The sequence below is a fragment of the Callospermophilus lateralis genome, chromosome 4 (genome assembly GCF_048772815.1).
Source record: "Callospermophilus lateralis isolate mCalLat2 chromosome 4, mCalLat2.hap1, whole genome shotgun sequence".
Lineage (NCBI taxonomy): Eukaryota > Metazoa > Chordata > Mammalia > Rodentia > Sciuridae > Callospermophilus > Callospermophilus lateralis.
Window position 1 is genome coordinate 128,099,534 of NC_135308.1, and position 19,557 is coordinate 128,119,090.

Consider the following 19,557-nt stretch of genomic DNA (forward strand, 5'->3'; position numbering starts at 1 on the left):
TATTTTGTACATGCAAGAGATTCTTGTACATTCTTGATATAGGTTGATTCTAAACGTTGAAAACCAGTGGAGTGTTTATATAATAAACACGTTTTATAAACATGTTCTGCAGAATCAAGACAAATCTGACTCTTTCCTTTTCAAGGCCTTTCTAAAAGTCTAGAGAATATTTATATTTGTTTGAATTTAAGCATAAAACGACAGATATTTTAAATATGGGGCATGGCTCATTTTATAATGCTCCATGGGCATCATTCCAAGCAAACTAAGGAATCCCTGCATTTCAGCAGCATCTTTTCTGTATTTTTTGTTTTACTTATTCCTGGAATTATTCATTTATTATAGTTAAAGTCTTTCTTATTTGTTCAGATGGTTAGTTTTGTTTTGTTTTTGCCCATTAAAACCCCTGGCCATAGAATGATCACAGACGTGGATTGATAGGCATTAATTTAATTTCCCCCTTTTCTGGAATTTCCTAGTCTGGCTTCCCTACTTACTCTTCCATACTGAACCCTCCCACAATGTGTGCATAAGGCTTTCTTTACTCTTCATTAAGCCGTTTATTTTGGTTCTCCAAAATCTGCTGAACACTCTTGTTCCTCAATGGCCCTTTTCTTCTGTCCTGTTTTGCTTCATGTTATAAACTTAAACTTTTGTTTTTCCTTTATCAATACATTAGTGCATTAGTGGCACCAAATAAGGTAAAAGAGAGTTACACATAAGTCTAAATCTCAAAAAAAAAAAAAAAATGGAAACATGTTTTCCTTAAGATCAAAATCAATGAACTGAACTATTTTCTGGTTATAATATGAAGCATCATAATTATGTGCTATCTTTCCAAAGTAATTACTGAATTGAAATATATTTTAAAGTATTAAACTGGCTCTTGATTTAGAGAATTTAAGTGATTATATATTAGGGATTTAGTGTCTAAATAAAAACAAATAGCCAGGTTTTTATAACTTAGTCTTAAAGCTGCCAATCTTGTTTTTAATGTGAAATGTGTGTGATCATGGAGCTGTGATTCACATACACTGGTTTGTAATTCACCATTTATTTAAAATGTTACCACAGGACATTCTGATTTCCTGTGTATACATTTCATGGATGTTTTTTCCCTAACGTTAATTTGGTTCTAATTATAAACACTTGATTTTTAGTGTTTTAAAGGCACTCTCTTCTTAAATAAAGTACTAGCAGTAGACTTATTGTACTTGTAATTTTATATCAAATGAAATAATTTTATTAATAAATTATTGCATATTAATCTATTAATTTCTTACAATGGAAAATATAACTGTCTTAAAAACTATACTATTCTTTCCTATAACTGGATATACAAGGAAATCCAAGTTGTAATCAGGGACAAGTAAGTACAGTAGAATTGGATCTTGGTGCCTGCACATTTCAGCAACTGAAGTCATTTTGATTTTGAGACTTTAACCATTGGTTAAGGTCCTATCTTCATTGCAAAGCTCACTTTCAACACTAGCTTCTTTGTATTTTCTTCCTTCCTTCTGCTCACTGTCTCCCACTTTCTGATTGACCTCTTAGCCTCATAAGGTAGAGTTTTAAAACCAGTCTTATCTCCCTGCTGGTTCTCAAGGCTGGGAGGCAGACTTGACCAAAGCTTACCATGAGAAATGTTTTGAGGCTACAGTCTCCCCTAAATAATTTGTAACTGATTGTTGTGATTATTATATTTACTTTGCCATAAATTACAGACTCAATAAAATAAACTTTCTTGTAAGTCTTCACATACTTTATATATGTGAGTTTATCTAATCATTTTATAAAGGTTATAATTAAAAGTCATTTTCATAAGCATATGTACTTAAAATAGTTAACGTATTTTATGCTGACTACAACATGTTTCAAGTCTTTGGAAATATTAAATAATCCAGTTTTTCACTAATCTGGGTGGTCTTTTCCCAAGTTAGTTTAAATTTGGGAGTTAACAAAATGGCTTTGTCCATTCTTCAGGGTCCAGTTTTTTTTTTTTTTTTTTTAAGGTGGTTGTATTAAAATGAACTTTTGTAATGGAACTCTCAACATATTTAGATGTAATTTCATTCCATACTGAAAATTAGAAATGGAAAATGATCCATGGAACAGTATAGTGTTCTGAGCTGTGTTTAAGTAAAAGCATTGTGGAAAATCTAATTTACAATGACATTGTGAAAGAAATATGAGTCTGGTTTCCTGAGTTCTTTATCTTGGAGTCCAACATTCCTAAAAGAGTGGGAGACTTTGATGGTGAAATATCTTACACATGCATCTCCCTCTTTAGTTACTGATTTGAGATCTCTCAAGAGCAGACTATGCAGGTGGCCTTATTAACTGTCTGTAGAAATTTAAGATAAGACAGAGGTTATAATATATTTTCATGCCGTATTTCACTAATGGGATAAGTTATCACAGTAACCTGTCTTAAATGCAATTGGGATGATATTTCAGCCACCCAGCTACTAAAAAGAAACACATGTGGAAGAAAGCTGTTTCTGACCCATTCATTTATGGGTAAGTGAATAAATATCTTCAGTGAATTCTCAGCAAAATTCAAGTATAGGGATAAAGAATTTTGTCACATGTTCTGACGTGCATATAGTTGCAAAATATCTTAAATATTTTTTGAAGAAACATGATTTTGAGGATACAAAAGATGTATTTGCAAAAGTGAATGATACTCTTTCTTGAGTTCATATCTTACCAGCTCTATCATTCTGTGGCAGTTTGCAAAGCTCCTACAGAAAGGAAAATCTCCATAGTAAAGGAGGATTCTGGCTTAAGGAAATATTTAAATCTTAATTCTGAATATACAATTTATTTTCATCTCAATCAATCATAGGATCTCCGGTATAAAGAAATATATTTCAGTCTATCTCATTCATAAATATTTAGTAAATGTGCTTTCCTATTTTCCAAGTTCATTCTCTGGTCTAAAAATTCTTAGCAGAAGACTTTCAAAATTATATTTAATTATAATGTATCTTAGGAAGTTTACTTTCATTTTTTTTTTTCTAAAGGCATTTCTAGTAAATTTAAGGGAAATTCTAAAATTTTATAGGGATTGAACCCAGGATTGCTACCACTGAGCTATATTCCTAGCCCTCTTTTATTTTGTATTTTGAGACTGGCTATCAACAAGTTCCTGAGAATCTCACTAAATTGCTGAGGGTTTCACTGAGCTGCCCAAGCTTACCTTGCAGTCCTCCTGCCTCAACCTCCTGAATGGCTGGGGAATTCACATATGTGCCACCGCATCTGTCTAACCCCTGTCTCTTTAACACTTCAAAATAGAGAAGTAAAATTGGGAGATAAAAATCATCCACTAAAACTAAAACCCAGGAATTTCTTTTTTTTTTTACTTCATATTCTCCAATTTATTTCTTTGTATTCCTTTGTACAAAGACATTTCACAAAGGAATAGACTATTGAAGAACAAATGTGATATAGTGATTAAGAATAACTGTTTCTTACTTTGGGAATCAATAATTTGAGATGTTTGACTACAGAGGGATTCTTTATGGGGATATCCATTCCTATATGTGTAGCCCCTAAGACTGAATATCAATAATAAGACAGGAAACAAGGATGATCCTAAAATAATTTTCTGCAAAATCTCATAGATGAAGAGTTACATATCTCTCTCTATATAAATTTCTGTCTGTAGAAAATTTAAGATAAGACAGAGGTTATAATATATTTTCATGTCATATTTATCTCTATATATTTTTCATGCAATATTTACATATATATATATATATATTATATATAATGGTAAAAATTGTCATTACATTCTACATTGATCTAAGAAGCATAATTTATTCAGAAACTTTTGGATTAAGCACATCCATCTTAAAAACACTGTTTTGTGCCTAGTTTTTGTTTTAATAAATCAACCACTGTCTACTTGGGCAGAGTCAGTCAATGCATACCATATGGCTTAATGAAGGTTGATATTGTTGCTGTAATTTTTGTGTATTCCATTAGAAATCAGTTTTCTTTTCTATTGGTTATTTTTTCAAAAATTCATGTGTGATTTTTTTCAACAAATAATCACCCCTCCCTCGACCTCATGTGCTAAGAGTTTTACTAGATATGTAGTTGAGATTGGTGATATTTTTATTTTCAAGTTGCCCACAGTTTTACAGAGAACCTAGATAGTAAAGCACATAGTTCAGTAGGCTATGCTAAGTAATCTAAAAGAGCACAAAGTGTCATTTCACTTGGATGAAGCTGCAGCCTTCTGGGTGGGGAGAAAGTTTTAAGTAAAAATAGGTTCTGGATACCTATTGTGGTTTAAAAAACAACAACAACTCCACGGTTTAGTGGGCAGAGCAATAACCATTTTATTTTGTTCATGTATATTGCAACCCAAGGAATCAGAAAAGGTCCAGAGGCGATGGCTCGTCTCTGCTCCATTATAACCAGGACATCCACTGGGGAAGGAAGGACTGGTTGGAGTGTCACAAAGTTCTTGGAGGCAGAATAGATCTGCTTGGAGAATCCACCTCCAAGATGAGTTCTGCACTGCTCAGTAGCTTACCTGGAACAGAGACTGCACATGTCCAGTCCAGCTGGACAGTCTCAGTATGGTATACTTTTTCTATGAGGAATCTATTTGAATTCCACCTAAATTCAAACAGGGGGGTTGGGAAAGGTCAAAGTTCTCACCTTCCAATGGAAGGAGTATCAAATTATTTTTTCTTATGACTATGTTTAAATTATCATGGGGTAGGGCAAGAGAAAAGACTAGAGAAGTAAACAGAGGTCAACTTAGGGAGTCTGAATTCTATACCTAGGAGCTGGGATTTGTTTCCTGAATATAAAGGAAAATCTCTGAGCATTTTTAACAGAGGAAAAATGAGGCTTTAACAACTTAGAAAGACTGCCCTAGTGACAGGGTGTATCCCATTTTGTTGTTGTTGTTGTTGTTGTTGTTGTTGAATAATTAGTGATGTATTTCAATAAGGAAAAATGATAATACAATAATGGAAACATGAGGTGGAAGAGAAAGCAGGAAGAGTTGGGGAGAAATAAATTTCAGCTTCAGCCTCCAGAGGTTTGAGTTGTTAATGGCACTTCTAGATGATGGTGTCTAGCATGTGACTCTGGAGTTCAGGAAAGTGGTCAGGATCAGAGATATAGACCTGAGAACATTTTCTTAACCACTTTAACCAGTTAAGCTTGATACAAAAGGAGTAGAAGAGTATAAAGCTAAGGGGAAGAGGAGAACTCAGTCCAGAACTCTGGGAATCCAAACACCCATGAGTCAAGTGAGCAGACAAGGAGCACTATTTTGCAGAATAGATTTTGTTTTTCTACCTTATTAAAGGCAAATAATGTTTTTTTTTAAAGGAATGCCTCATATTCTGAGTCATTTTATCCTTGTCTTTAAAATTATCTGTAAACTTTGGAATATAAATTTTACAAAACTCTATTTGAAATGCATATCTTCATCTAATGACCAACCACATCATAAAAAAATCCTCATTTTAAGATATTTTTTAATGTGCAGTGTTGATAGTTACAGGTTCTAGAAATGGCACCCAGTGTGTTGTTCTGGAAATAATGGTTCTTAAACATCCTATTGGACCAGTTTCTGATGATTCTTTCTAGAACTCTGTCCTAGAAGAGTTTCTATTGCTGACTTCAGAATTCAAGAAGATTGGATAATATCAAGGAAAATTGAGGGTAGAATAGTGCTTCATTGTTTCTCCCTTCAAGAAATCATGTGCCCAAATTAATTTTAAACTTGGACACCAGGAGCCATAGTTAAAAGCTCAGCTCCTATACTTCTCAGGACCAAGCTTGTGGGCTTTTGTGTAAGGATATGGTGACATTGAAAGTGGTAGTTAAGAACCATCATTTTTATGGTGGGAAAGACTACTAAATACAGGTAGATGAGGCTACTTTAGAGATTGATAAATATGACATTACATTTGTAGGATTTATACAGATATTTACAGGGCCTCCAGGAACTCTATAATGTGCATCTGAATTCCAGTGTATTTGTGTTTTCATTGTTTATTTGTACCAGACATTGTTCTAAGTGCTGCACAGTTGACTCCTCACAAAACATTTCTGTAGGTGAAGCTATCACCCTTGTTTACCAGATGAGGAAATAGGCACAGAGATCAGTGAGCTGATATTTTAACGAGGGCAGTTGGCTTCACATTTTGTGCTACTAGCCAATATACTACATCTTACTATTGGTATTTCAGTTTATCAATTCACAGAAAATATACAATGCATCACTTTCTGCATATTTGCATAATGTTGTGTGTTCCCTTCCAAACTTGAAGTGAATTCAGTTTGCATTGAGTAACCCATTACATTTTTATGAAGAATATATGTGTTCATATACATGATTTTAAACGTTATATTTCTCATAGTGAAACAGTCATCTCTGCTTAAACCTATTTTTTCCCAAATTAAATCATTTAAACACAGTGCTAATATATGGTCAGTAGTCAATAACTTCTTTTAAAATAATTTATTAATTGATTGCATAAATGAATATTAAATTAATGTGAAGCATGGACTAGTTCAAAATTCTCAACATCTGTGTCTTTCACTTTCAAAATCTTAGGAATGTGAAGTTGCTTTCTTATTTATTCATTAGTTTGTCATAATGTTTATTCTGAGTATTTATGTACTTTATAAAAGAACTATTAGAGTAAGATTGTAGAGTCTGCTGTGTAGGTAGATTTGCTCATTCATGAATATCCATCCTCCCAAGACTTTCTCCCCTCCTTGAATGTTGACATAACTTAGAATTGGAGTTTTGATTTTTCCTCTGTTCTGTTCCTACACCACACATAGATGTTCAACCTCCTTTTCTTACATTATTTTCCCATGTCACTGTACAATTCAACTCAAGCCAGAGGCCCAGGAGTCATTGTAGATTTTTTCCCCTCTTTTCCAGTTCCTGTGTCCACTATTTCAACAGAATCATTTGTTTCTATTTCCTGTGCTTCTGCCTTAATTGAGCTCCCATCAAATCTGGCCTGAATTATAACAGTGATTTTCTATTTGGTCTCCCCATTTCCAGTCTAGCCAAGTTTACCAACCTCCTTCCTTCCTTTATCCCTCCTTTATAAGTCTCAGAGAAGGATGTATCTCATCTGAGAAGGTACCATTTATTCTACAGTTAAAACCTTTTGATAATTCTCCACTGCACTCAGATGAAGGCCATATTCCTTAGCAAGTTGATATGGCGCTCTCTAGGATATTAGGAAGAAACTGTAGGTGTAAAAGTAGTAGTTGTGAATAAGAAAAGACAAAATATTTTAAATGACCACAGTAATTAACTATCACTTCCTTCAACTGAGAATTTTGATGAATCTTCATAATAATTAAAGGAGATGAAGTTGTGATATGTGAGGTTTAGGTATTTTGATGAGTTTAATAATCCCCACATGCATTATATCTGATATATATATATATATATATATATATATATATATATATATATATATATATGTAAGTTTGTGTATGTGTATATTATATATATGTACTTGTGTGTGTGTGTATATTATATAATAATATACACACACACAAACTTACATATATATCAGATATAATGCATGTGGGGATTATTAAATATATATTTAATTTTAATTTTAATCTCTATTGAGATACAATTCACAAAAATAAGACCTACCATTTAAAACATACAATTGATTGGTTTGGGACCAAGTCATGCAATTGTTCAACCATCACCACTCTCTAATTTTAGAGTATTTTAATTATCTCACAAAGAAACCAGGTGCCCATTAGAAATCACTCTGCATTCCTCTGCCTTATATCACTCACCATAAGAAACTGCTAATCTATTTTCATTCTCTGTTGATGTTCACATTCTGGACACTTTATATGAAGGAAAAAATATGAAATGATGTATTGAATGAAGTTTTTTAAAAATTCTTTAATCTTTATTTATTTATTTATTTTAATGTGCTGAGACTCGAACCCAGCACCTTGCATGTGCTAGGCAAGCACTTTACTGTCGAGCCACCACCCCAGCCCCAAATGAAGTTTTTTTTTTTTTAATGTTGTCTCTCTGAATGCCAAATACTATCAACTGAAAGTGAGTTTATTCATTTCAAACTTATAAAGGTGATATTTTGTAGGTAGGATAAAAGAATTATTATAATGCCTTGAGGATCTTTGTAAATCTACAGGGCAATGAATAGGCAAAGAATCATGACAATAATTTAAGTGAGAGTCAATTTCTAAGAAGATACTATGGTATAACAGAACAGCATAAAATTTTGGAATTTAACCAACTTAAATTCAAATTTCAATATTGAAGTTTTATAAGATGTGTTACATGTTTATGTAAATCTGCATTTTAAAACATCAGTTTTCATGCTTGTCAGTTGCTGAGCATATAGAGTGTCAGCTGTATGGGACCATTGTGAAAAATAAATTCAAAAATGGACATAAATGCCTTTCACTTAATAAGGATACAAAAAGGACTATTTATTATCTTTCCCTTTTTTCTTTTAACATACTTATGATAATTCCAATATTGGATAAATTTCCCTTGCTTAGAAGGTAAAGATATAACATGTCATATTTAATAATTTCCCTTGGAAATAGCAATCAATTACTTATTTATTGAACACAGACTAACCCCATAATATGGACTGAGAGTGTACAAGCGAACATAACATGATTCCTGCCCAAGAAAATACCACAGCCTGTTTAGTAGACCTTTACCCCGATCAATTACCATACAGTCAAGATAGACTGGGAGATATCAAGGAAGTATTTAGAAAGGAAGCTCTAAAGTTTGAAATATACATTTGCTATAAAAGGAATGGAGGAATAGATTGGTGTCCAGTGTTATGGTTTTTAAAATATTCATGACCATAGCATTAAATCTTGGGAGATGGGACAGTAATTGAACGTGTATTTGAAAAGTAGGAGTAGTTGGATATACCTGTTTTGTCAGGACAACTAAGGGAGATGATTTCTAGAAGGGACCTGCTGACAGCTAGAGCAACAGTGTGATATAAGATGAGCACTGAAACAGGGCTTGAGGTGCTTACATTATGCTATTTAACTCTGGAAAATACATCTTTTTCCCCTCTGGGGAGACATTTCTAGGAGTTCTGCAGAACACAGCATTTCTAGTTTTAATATACATAGAAATTATATGGGGATCCTTTTAAAAATGCAGATTCTCAACCTGACACAACTTTCCTGTGTACATATTTGAATACACCACAGTGAATCCCACATTGTGTACGTAATTTTATCAAAATGGACTCTATTGTCATGTATAACTAAAAATAACCAATAAAAAATAAAATATATATTCTGGCTCAGAAGGGAACCTGAAATTCTGTACTCCTAACAAGTCTCAGGTGATGCCAGTATCATTGGTCTACAGACAACACTTTGAGCAGTAAGGCTCTAGTGATTAGTAAGAACGGGTCATCCACAGTGTAAGATGTGTTTACTTTAAGAAGCTTTCTTTCCTTATACTAAGTGGATATTGTAATTCCACATGAGGATTTACACTAAAGCTGGAATAGGAAGTTCTGAAATTTGGATCCTACTGTGTTTTGAACAGCAGATAAGTCCCATTCTTATTCAAAAACATAGATTTTATATAGTTGTGTCTTCTTCCCTTCCACATTCAGGAAAATGAACAACATCCCTTTGATGTCCCACTTTACCAGAAAGCCAATCTCAGGTCCTTCCTTAGGAGAACTCCCAGTGAGTCTCAAAACATTTACTTCTTCTGTGTTTTTGCTTCTGACTTTTGTTATCTGCTGGGAGCCATCTCCCAGCAGTTATCCTTGTCCGAATCTATTAGCTAGGTGTTTCATTTGACAACATTTCAGGAAAGAAAACTGCAATCTTCACTTTGGGTATCTGAAAACTCCCACTTCCTTGGTCTTCCGACCATTCACTTACCCCACTTTGCCTTGGAGCTGTGTTTACATGTCCCCTGTGTCTGTTATTAATACACTGCAAGTTAGCTGTGCCTGTGCACCTGCCTCGTCACTAATCTGTGATAAACTTAGAGGTTGGGAAGTAGTATTGTAGCCCTGAGAGGGAAAATGCTTTCCTGCTGTCTAGGAAGAGAGACATAAAGCAAAATGATTTTTGTAAGAAAAAATAGGAGCTATTGAGAAACAAAGATTTTGAGTCAATCAAAAGAGTTATGGGCAAGATGGGGGAAGATTGAATATGTAAGCAGCTGAAAAGAAAAAAATGCAAAAGAAATAAAGAGGAATATGGAGATAGAGGATTTGTGATTTCTGGTGATTACTTGTGATTTTAAGGCTAAGGTAATAACTTAATTTTTAAATAACTGATTACCAATGCACAGCTAAGCCTCCTAAATTGCATTCCTATCTTATTTTCAGATGAGAACAAAGAAACAGAGAGAGGTAGCAAGGCATGAAAGCAAGTTGGCAGCAAAACTATAATTAAAATAGCAAGCACCACGTTTGTAATTAAAATGTACATCTACATTTCATATTCACACAAAAGCAGTGTCTTTAACATTATGAAGTATTAAAGAAATGTGAGACATATTCCAACCTTGTATTTTACCTACTGGGCTCTTGTAGATGCTAAAAAGCCAGCTAAATATAAAAGAAATTAAAAAGTTCTTACAAGAACACTATGCTTCTTGTTCTATAAACATCTGTGAGTTGTAGAGACTGATGTAGTTACAGGTCAGGCAATTTTGACCAGACAGCTATTAGAAATTCAGATTGGTACAACATTTCTTTTAATAGTTAGAATTAAAAAAAATAAAAAAAATAGAATTGATTTTCAATAGATTATTAGTTGATGAAATAGTAAATAAAATAATATATACTATGTATTAAAATTTAGACATAATAAATAGACTCATGGAATGGCAATGTTACCCTATAAGTAGACCTACTATGATAAATATAAATTCTTTTCAATACGCTAAGTACTGTGGCAGTTATACTTGATAGAGTAATTAATTTCTTCAAGTTAGTAATACTACAAATACTTCTTATATTACTTTTTATTTTTTAACAAACTAAATTCCATTTAAATTCCTCATGGACCCCCCCCCCCAATTAGATTCAACCTTTTACCGACTTACCACCTACCTTGCTTCATTTATTATCAACTTTTCATATAGGTTTAACAGTTAAATATTTAACAACAATTTAATGTTAGATTCAGTCAGGATCTAAATAAGGATACATATATGACAATTACTTTTAAGTTATTTTAAGACTGTACAGGTTTTCCCTCCAAACATTTTTTTGTGCAATTTGTTTGTTAAATGAATTGTGTCATGTGTCATGTTGAGAGTTCCACAGTCATCGTCTTTTTTTTTTTTTTTAACTGTATTCCTGGAATATATGTCTTTCAAAATGCATCTCTGTTGTCCAAATAAAAATTGTGTTAACAATATACTCCCTATTATTAAAATTATGCAATTGGTTTGGTGATGTAGGTCACATTTTTTTCCAAAATGTACTGTTTTTCTCTTTTAATAAGAGAAAGCAGGAAAGCTCTCAATGTCTATGATAGTCTTGGCACATCTTATTAAATCAAAAAAATACCAGGAATTTTATTTCCTAAAAAAGATCACGAAACCTTCAGTTCTCTTTTCATCAACTTGAACATGTTTCAAGTGTGAGTTTAAAGATCATGAACAAGATTTTTATGTTGTTGATATTTGTGGCTGGAAGTATGTAGATGAGGTTAATGTTAAAGGGACTTTTCTGATAAACTATTTTATCCTTTGCAATAATTCAAGCAAAGAGACTACCTTGAAGAAACCTTGTTATGTTTACAATTTTAAATAACTAAAATTATGTTTTTATTAATGAAAAGGTAAAAAAAAATGCAGAGATTTCACGTGTGTCTAGGAGATGATGGCATGTTAGGTGTACTTGGTGTCATTTACAGTGGTCCTTTAGAAGAATTTAGTTATGATGGACACAATTAGGAAGTATTCCCATGGGAATGACAGTGAGAGTAAGGCAGCCCAAATAAGAGAAGCACAATTAATGTCTGGGTGATAATTAAGAACTACTCTTGACTACAAAATACATGAGGTGAGAAAGGTAGAACATAGGGTGCAAATGTCAAGAAGCACTGTAGAAATCTTTGAATGCTAGAATCTACTTTTCATTACCACCATTCTTCCGTATGTTTTAGGAAATTTATGGTTTATCTCTTTGCACTTTTCTTCCTTCACCTATAACATCAGGAGACAAGACTAGATACGTTTTGTGGTCCTTTCTGGTTCTTATTGTCCCATTCTAGATAATGAATTTGGTAAGAGTGAAACCTTCCAACTCCTATTTAAGAGGCATTGTGGAAAGTGTTGAAAGCTTGAGTTAGTGTGATAAACCTGGAAATTGAAAGAGAACAAAGATGCAAAAGGATTTGTAGAGGTCCAAACAGCATGACTAGATATTGATTACTCATCTGTAACAATTGAAAAGGAAAAGGAAAAAATCGGTTCTTGAGATTTCAAGTCCATATCACTGAAGAAATTTTGCTTCCATGAATAGAAATAAAGTTATTAATGGAAGGAACAGAAGATAAAAGAAAGCAAGTAGTGATTTTTGGTGTGAGTTTAAAGATCATGAACACGTCCTTTATATAGTTGATATTTGTGGCTGGAAGTATGTAGATGAGGTTAATGCTAAAGGGTAACATTTTAGTTCAGATCTTTGTAGGAAATAAATTACTAAGTGAAAGAATGCATAAAAGTGTTTGAGGAAAGAAGGAATACCCTTTGGGAGGAAAAGAGTTGGGAAACTAAGATTTGTTGAAGGAAAAAAGGACACAAGAATGGTGATAGACAGTCAAGTGAGCTTGGCTGTCTATGAAAAGGAGAGATTCCAAAAATAGAAGAGTTACGTGGTCAAATTCAAACATAAATTTGGAGAAACTCTGGTATTCTTCAGAAATGCAAGAGAAGCAGGAAAGAAGCTAAATGTCAAGAAATTAAAGTAAGAGAACTTGTTTAGAACAAAAAACAGGCAGCAAATACTGTATTCTTTCATAAGAAATCAGAAAACACATATGGGCAATAAAACCAAGATGATTTTGACTAAATTACTTAAACTCGCTGGAATTATACTAGGAATTATATTATAGTATTTCCTTAAAAACATGGAGCAAAATCAATGAGGTAGTCTCATTTCCCTGAAAGGATATATGTGCTTGATTATTATCTTTATTCTTACATTTGTGTTCAAATTGGAAAGTATAAGACAAGAAGTAGTCACTAAACTTTAGGTGGTTCTCTTATTCTGGGACTGACAAGTTAACTGAGAAATTCACAAACAATTTTTCCTCTCTTTGGGTCCCTTTAAAAAAAACTTTAAATTTTAAATGAATATCTCATTGCATTGGTATAGTTTCTTTTTTTTTCTTTTCTTATAATTTATTCTAATTTGTTATATATGACAGCAGAATGCATTTCAATTCATATTACACATATATAGCACATTTTTCAACAATTCTCAATATCTAAACTGTGGAACCAACCTATATGCTCTTCAGTAGATGAATGGATAAAGAAAATGTGGTGTATATACACAATGGAATATTACATGGCATTAAAAGAGAATAAAATCATAGCATTTGCAGGTAAAAGGATGGAGTTGGAGAATATAATGCTAATAAGCCAATCCCCCCAACCAAATGCTTAATGTTTTCTTTGATATAAAGATGCTGATTCATAATGGGGAATGGCAAGGGTGGGGGGAAGCATGGGAGGAATAGATGATCTCTAGATAGGGTAAAGGGAGAGGGAGGGGAAGGGAGGAGGCATGGGGGTAGGAAAGGCAGTGAAATGGGATGAACATCATTACTCTAAGAACATGTATGAAGACATGAATGGTGAGACAGTTTATTCTTTACTTTTTACTTATTCTGGTATTACTATTACTGAGATAGTTTGGCCAGTTATAACTAGATGTTCAGTGTGGTTAAAATAAAGAATGTATTATATACAAATAACCATGTGCATAACATGACAAATGTAAAAGTGTTCAATGTACCTGAAGACTTCCTCTATGAGGAAGGACGTCTGTGTTACCCGAGACTTGCTCAGAGGACTAATAATTAATTTAGGAAACTGATCCTGATCCTAAGCCATCTTTTTCTTCACTAAAGCGCTCCTCGCTGCTGGGCAACAAAGTAACTGGATCAATTGCAGTAAGGCTCCATGTGACCCTTGTCACCCTGATGTTGGTGACAAGGGTCACATGGATGATGTCACCCCAGTGTTGGTCCTGTTTCTTTGAATACTAATTCATCAACTCTTAATAACTAAGAGACAGTTTAACTTAATATACAAATTTGCATTTGTTTTATGAAGTGTTATTCTTCCAAACTTGGCTTACTTAATGTCTTTGAATGAAGATTTTGATTTAAAAAATCATTAAGAAAGGCAACTCAAGAGTGCCCAAAATTGTTACCAGTATTTGTTAAGCTTGTTTTTCAAGAATTTAAATACACTTACATTTCAACTTTTGGGTAGACCCTTCTTTAGAGAAAAATCTTTTACTGTACATTTCCTTTAAAAATTTTTGTCTAGTAGAAACAATAACTTATTACACACAAACCTGCTTGGATTTCATAAGATGCAATAATATTATTAGAATATTAATACTATCACACAATCATAATTTTAAAGTTAATAGTGCCACATCTTATTACCAGGGTTGTGCTGCATTATTTCATAGTGCATTCATAGTCCAAGGTCATGGTGGTTATGTTGCATTACCATAGTTTTCTTATTAAGTTATTCTTTATACATGTTCATATGTGTTCCAATTGCATTTCATGAACTCATAGTTTTCTTATAAGTTTGTGCTTTCTTTCCATGTTCAAAGAATCTCTTTAATTCAATTTCTCTGTTTCTCCTCATACAGTCTGACAGCCAGATATGCAACTCAGTCTAATCACAGTGGAATTGCAACCAGTCAAAAAAAGCCTACTAGGTCAGTTAATATCTCTAATTTATTGCTTGTTAGTGATATTCAAGTAAACCCAGTGATATTTTGTCCTATCACCATATTTTTTTAAACATTAACACAGCTCCAAATGCAAAGTTTAGAGCACTGAATTATTCTGAATGGATTACCATATAGTCTCAGGAGCAAGCGTGTGTTGTTAGATGATTAAATGGTTTTGGCTTCTTTTATTTCATTTTTGTTATACACTATAAACTGCAATGAAGTCTAGGTTCTAGGCTTAAGTAAGTCAAGGAAATAATTTCTTTGTTGGCCAGTGACAGTAATCTGGAAATTATACCAGACTGCAGTTGCTTGTTGAGTTGGATGTATATTAATTATTGCACATTTTGAAGTGGAACTGAGAAACACTGGCAGATTTGGGTGGGTAAGTTAGCATCAGGTCAGCCTAGATTGTTCCTCTATCCATAATAGTTTAAATTTCTGCTTCTTTATGATGTGTGTATTTTAGAGATACATAATAATAAATGGCAATATAATATGTACTGTTTGGAAAATAATGATACATAAGAATGTGTTGGAAAAGTTTGTTTTAAAAGAAAATATTACGTTGCTGAAGGCGTGATGGTTGTATGAAGCTGCGGAGTCAAGCCATAGCGAAAGTATTTTGTACCTCTGAGTAGTCTAAGAGTCAGTGCACCTCCTCAGTCCCAGGGAAGTGGCAAGGGTGGTATATTAGCCCCTGCTTCATTACCGAATCCTAGTATATGATACTTGACCTCAAGGACTTCTGATGCCTTGACCTGAGGTAGGTGCTTTCTCCTTTGCCTTGGTTTTCTATATCTTTTTCCACAGTAGTTAAATGATTCTAGAGAGACAAATCCTAAGAAGTATTTAATTAAAACTTACAATGAATGATATAAATTATGATGTGTAAGAAACCAGTGACCTGCCATGTACAATGGGCATTTTTATTATCCCCTATAACACTTGGACATGTAAGATGTATTTTAAGTACTTTGTTTTAATAGAACATTTCTCTTTCACGTACTCACTCTCTCTCTCCCCCCTCTTTTTTTCTTCATCTCATTTCCCTTTTTATTACTTTGATGAATGATCCGGAGGCTCTGGCTGCCTGTCAAATTAGGGTAATGAGAAGAGCAAATGTACTTTTTAATTTGTTTTAATTTGTTCTTCTGAGGACTGAAAAGCACTTGGCTTCATGGGTCACGGTAAAGATTAAAAGGCATTTTAATTGCTTTCTACAAATGGGTCAAGTTTCATTGCAAGAAGGGCAAATTTTGTGACTAAATCTGTTTATACATGTAAGTTTGGAGTGGGATTTCTAAGACTATGGTTATATCTACAAGACTTGTTCACAAATTTATTATGATTGGGACGTTTGGCCAAATTAATTAGTTTAGTCCCATCTGCAGAGTGAAGTCACTGATACTCCTCATGTCTGCAGTTAGTGTGCTACACTTGCAAACCCTTGTAGATCTATTTGAGCAAAAGTTAAATGCTAGAATCATTTGGAAAAGATTCTAATCTGTATATGACATAACTTCTTATTAGCAAAATTGCTAAAGGGAATATTCATTAACCATTTGTATCTAAACTGTAAAACACTTAAAATTTTGAAACTGTTAACTGTTCCAAGAAATGAACACTTTTTGAAGCTACTATTTGCATTTTCCTGATGTTCATTTCATTTTCAGTTACTAAAAGTACTATGAAAGTATTTATTCTTTGTAAGGATTTTATTTCTTAAATAATCTAGAGAAATAAAATAAGTAGTATTATAAAGATGAATTAAAATTTAAGTATTGTAACAACCTGATTGTGAAATTTTGACATATAACAGATAAAATACTCTGTTATGTTTAAGATTTTATAAAAGAAAACTGTTAAAATTTTGTATTGTATTGATAGATTCTGGGTAGTTTGTTCTTTTTCTTTTTCCAATAGGAATTTTCAGAGTAGTACATAGTCATGTTCACAAGGTGGCAGCACCTACAAGCAGAGATGTTGGGAACCTTCAATAACGTTTTCTAAATAGACTTTAGTGTCAACACTAGTTCTTAATTTCTAGTTTTTAATTTATATGGATTGGGTTTAATATAAATATGAAATATATGATAGTAATATACAATAAAAATTAGGCATAGTTTATGAAATAATCAAGAGTTGGAGTTCTAAAAGGGAAAAACAGTGAAATAAATTATCTCAACTTATATTTAATTATAGTCCAAATACAATAGGTAGGTCACAACCTCTTGTTAAACTGCCTCTGATTATAAGATAGATCATGTGTATTTTTTCACATCTTGTTTTTTCACATACAAAGAGTAGCTCAGCCTGCTGTCATAAAGCTATATTCTAAGCTGTCATTTTCCTCCTAATATTGATTTCCTTCCTAGACCTGAATCTTTTTTGGTTACATCTCCTGTATGATCAGGTGGCCACACTTGTAAGATCACCAGCTAAAGCCTAGTTGTGTATTTTTTGACAAGTGAATGAAAGCCTTTTTTGTGAGGCAGCCCAGTCAAGTATAATTGAACCCATGACCTTATTTTGGCACCATACTTAGAATAGCATAGCTAACTAGTTTAGATAGTCAAAACACAATTCCTGTTTGCCATATGTACAGTTACTTTCCTCTTGTTATTAATTTACAAGACTTGGAATACAGCTACCTGAGATAAACAAATACCACATGTATTAAAAGAATAAGTTAAACAGCTGCAAATAGCTAATTAATATGCTGAGAGTCTAAAAGTGAAGTGTTACCATTTCCCTTGCTTTTCCTATAATTATTAAAGTACTTGGAAGGCAAATTTTTATTCATTAAGAGTGGAGTAAGTTTGACTATTTTAGTGAAAGGTTACCTTATTTTAACTGTTCTACATTATTACTGGTCTTTGGGGGCATGCTTATTGAAAAGTGAAACAAGATTTGTCTGATAATTTCTGACTCTGTTTTAGCTATTTGTCACTTAAACCACCATTTTCTGCAAACTTGATTTTAGAAAATCCTGTACTGTATTTTTCCATTAACTCTTCCCTGCTCAGAATCTCATGCCCCTTATTTTTTGAAATGCTGGTTGTGATGTAATTTTTCTTCTGCTATTTCAGGCTTCCAGGACCCTCTAGGGTGCCAGCTGCAGGCAGCAGCAGCAAAGTCCAGGGAGCCTCCAATTTAAATAGAAGAAGTCAGAGCTTTAACAGCATTGACAAAAACAAGCCTCCAAATTATGCAAATGGAAATGAAAAAGGTAAGTGTTCATCAGGTTTGCCATCACGGACCAAGTCTACACATCTCATGAGTTAACCCACTAAATTTAACATTTGAGGAGTGATATAGCCATTGGATTGGAAGTATAATCAGTGGAGTTATCTTATATTTCCTAACTGGAAATAGCCCTCCTGAATTTCAGTTTTCTTCAAGGCTTTTCTTATCTGAAGAGCATATTATGGAATGAACTTGTTCATTTTAAAGTGGTTAATTAGATACCTGAGAATAAAATCTGTTTCAGAAGAATATCTCCTCCCAGATGCTTAAAAAGCATTTTCTTGTTTTTTAGGGATTGGCTAGCTTCACTAAGCATAATCTGCTCTAGTGCCATCCATTTCCCTGCAAATTCCATGATTTTGTCATTTTTTAGTGCACAGTAATACTCCGTGGTGTATAAATGCCACATTTTTTTTTTTTATCCATTCATCTATTGAAGGGCATCTGGGTTGGTTCCACAGTCTAGCTATTGTGAATTGTGCTGCTATGAACATCGATGTAGCAGTATCCCTATAGTACGCTCTTTTAAGGTCTTCAGGGAATAGTCCGAGAAGGGCAATAGCTGGGTCAAATGGTGGTTCCATTCCCGGCTTTCCCAGGAATCTCCATACTGCTTTCCAAATTGGCCGCACCAATTTGCAGTCCCACCAGCAATGTACAAGAGTACCCTTTTCCCCACATCCTCGCCAGCACTTGTTGTTGTTTGACTTCATAATGGCTGCCAATCTTACTGGAGTGAGATGATATCTTAGGGTGGTTTTGATTTGCATTTCTCTGACTGCTAGAGATGGTGAGCATTTTTTCATGTACTTGTTGATTGATTGTATGTCCTCCTCTGAGAAGTGTCTGTTCAGGTCCTTGACCCATTTGTTGATTGGGTTATTTGTTATCTTATTGTCTTAAAAAAAAGCATTTTCTTATGTCTTTCAAGTTCTATGAAAATTCTTCCTGAAGTTATAAAGCTACATTTTATTCAAATTTTTGGTTTCAGTTTATATAAGTGCTATTAATGGGCAGCTAAAGTTTGAACATCTTATATATTGAGATATAATTATGATAGGGCTGTACTTTTGAAACTAGCAGAATAAAGTTACTTTAGTTTTCCCCAACTTATTCATGTTTACTGTTTCTTGAATTATCAACTCATAAAATCTTTATGAAAAAAATGTCAGTGGAAGTCTATGTTAAAGGCTATCTCTCTGGGTGGATATAGATTAATAATAATAATAATAATAATAATAAGCCTTCTCTTATTCAGACATAAATAAAGATTACTTATAAATCATCTGTATGCCACCCAGTTCCC

General features: G+C 33.3%; 1 protein-coding gene across 3 annotated transcripts in view; it reads left to right on the plus strand.

Moving 5' to 3' along the window:
* The window catches only part of Nav3 (neuron navigator 3), a 339,367-nt gene that overhangs the window by 132,703 nt on the left and 187,107 nt on the right, over nt 1–19,557 (plus strand). For all 3 annotated transcript variants that reach the window (XM_076853137.1, XM_076853139.1, XM_076853138.1), the window contains exons 6-7: nt 14,919–14,987; nt 18,095–18,234. In XM_076853137.1, coding sequence (XP_076709252.1) covers nt 14,919–14,987; nt 18,095–18,234 — 209 coding nt within the window. The remainder of the gene's footprint in view (nt 1–14,918; nt 14,988–18,094; nt 18,235–19,557) is intronic.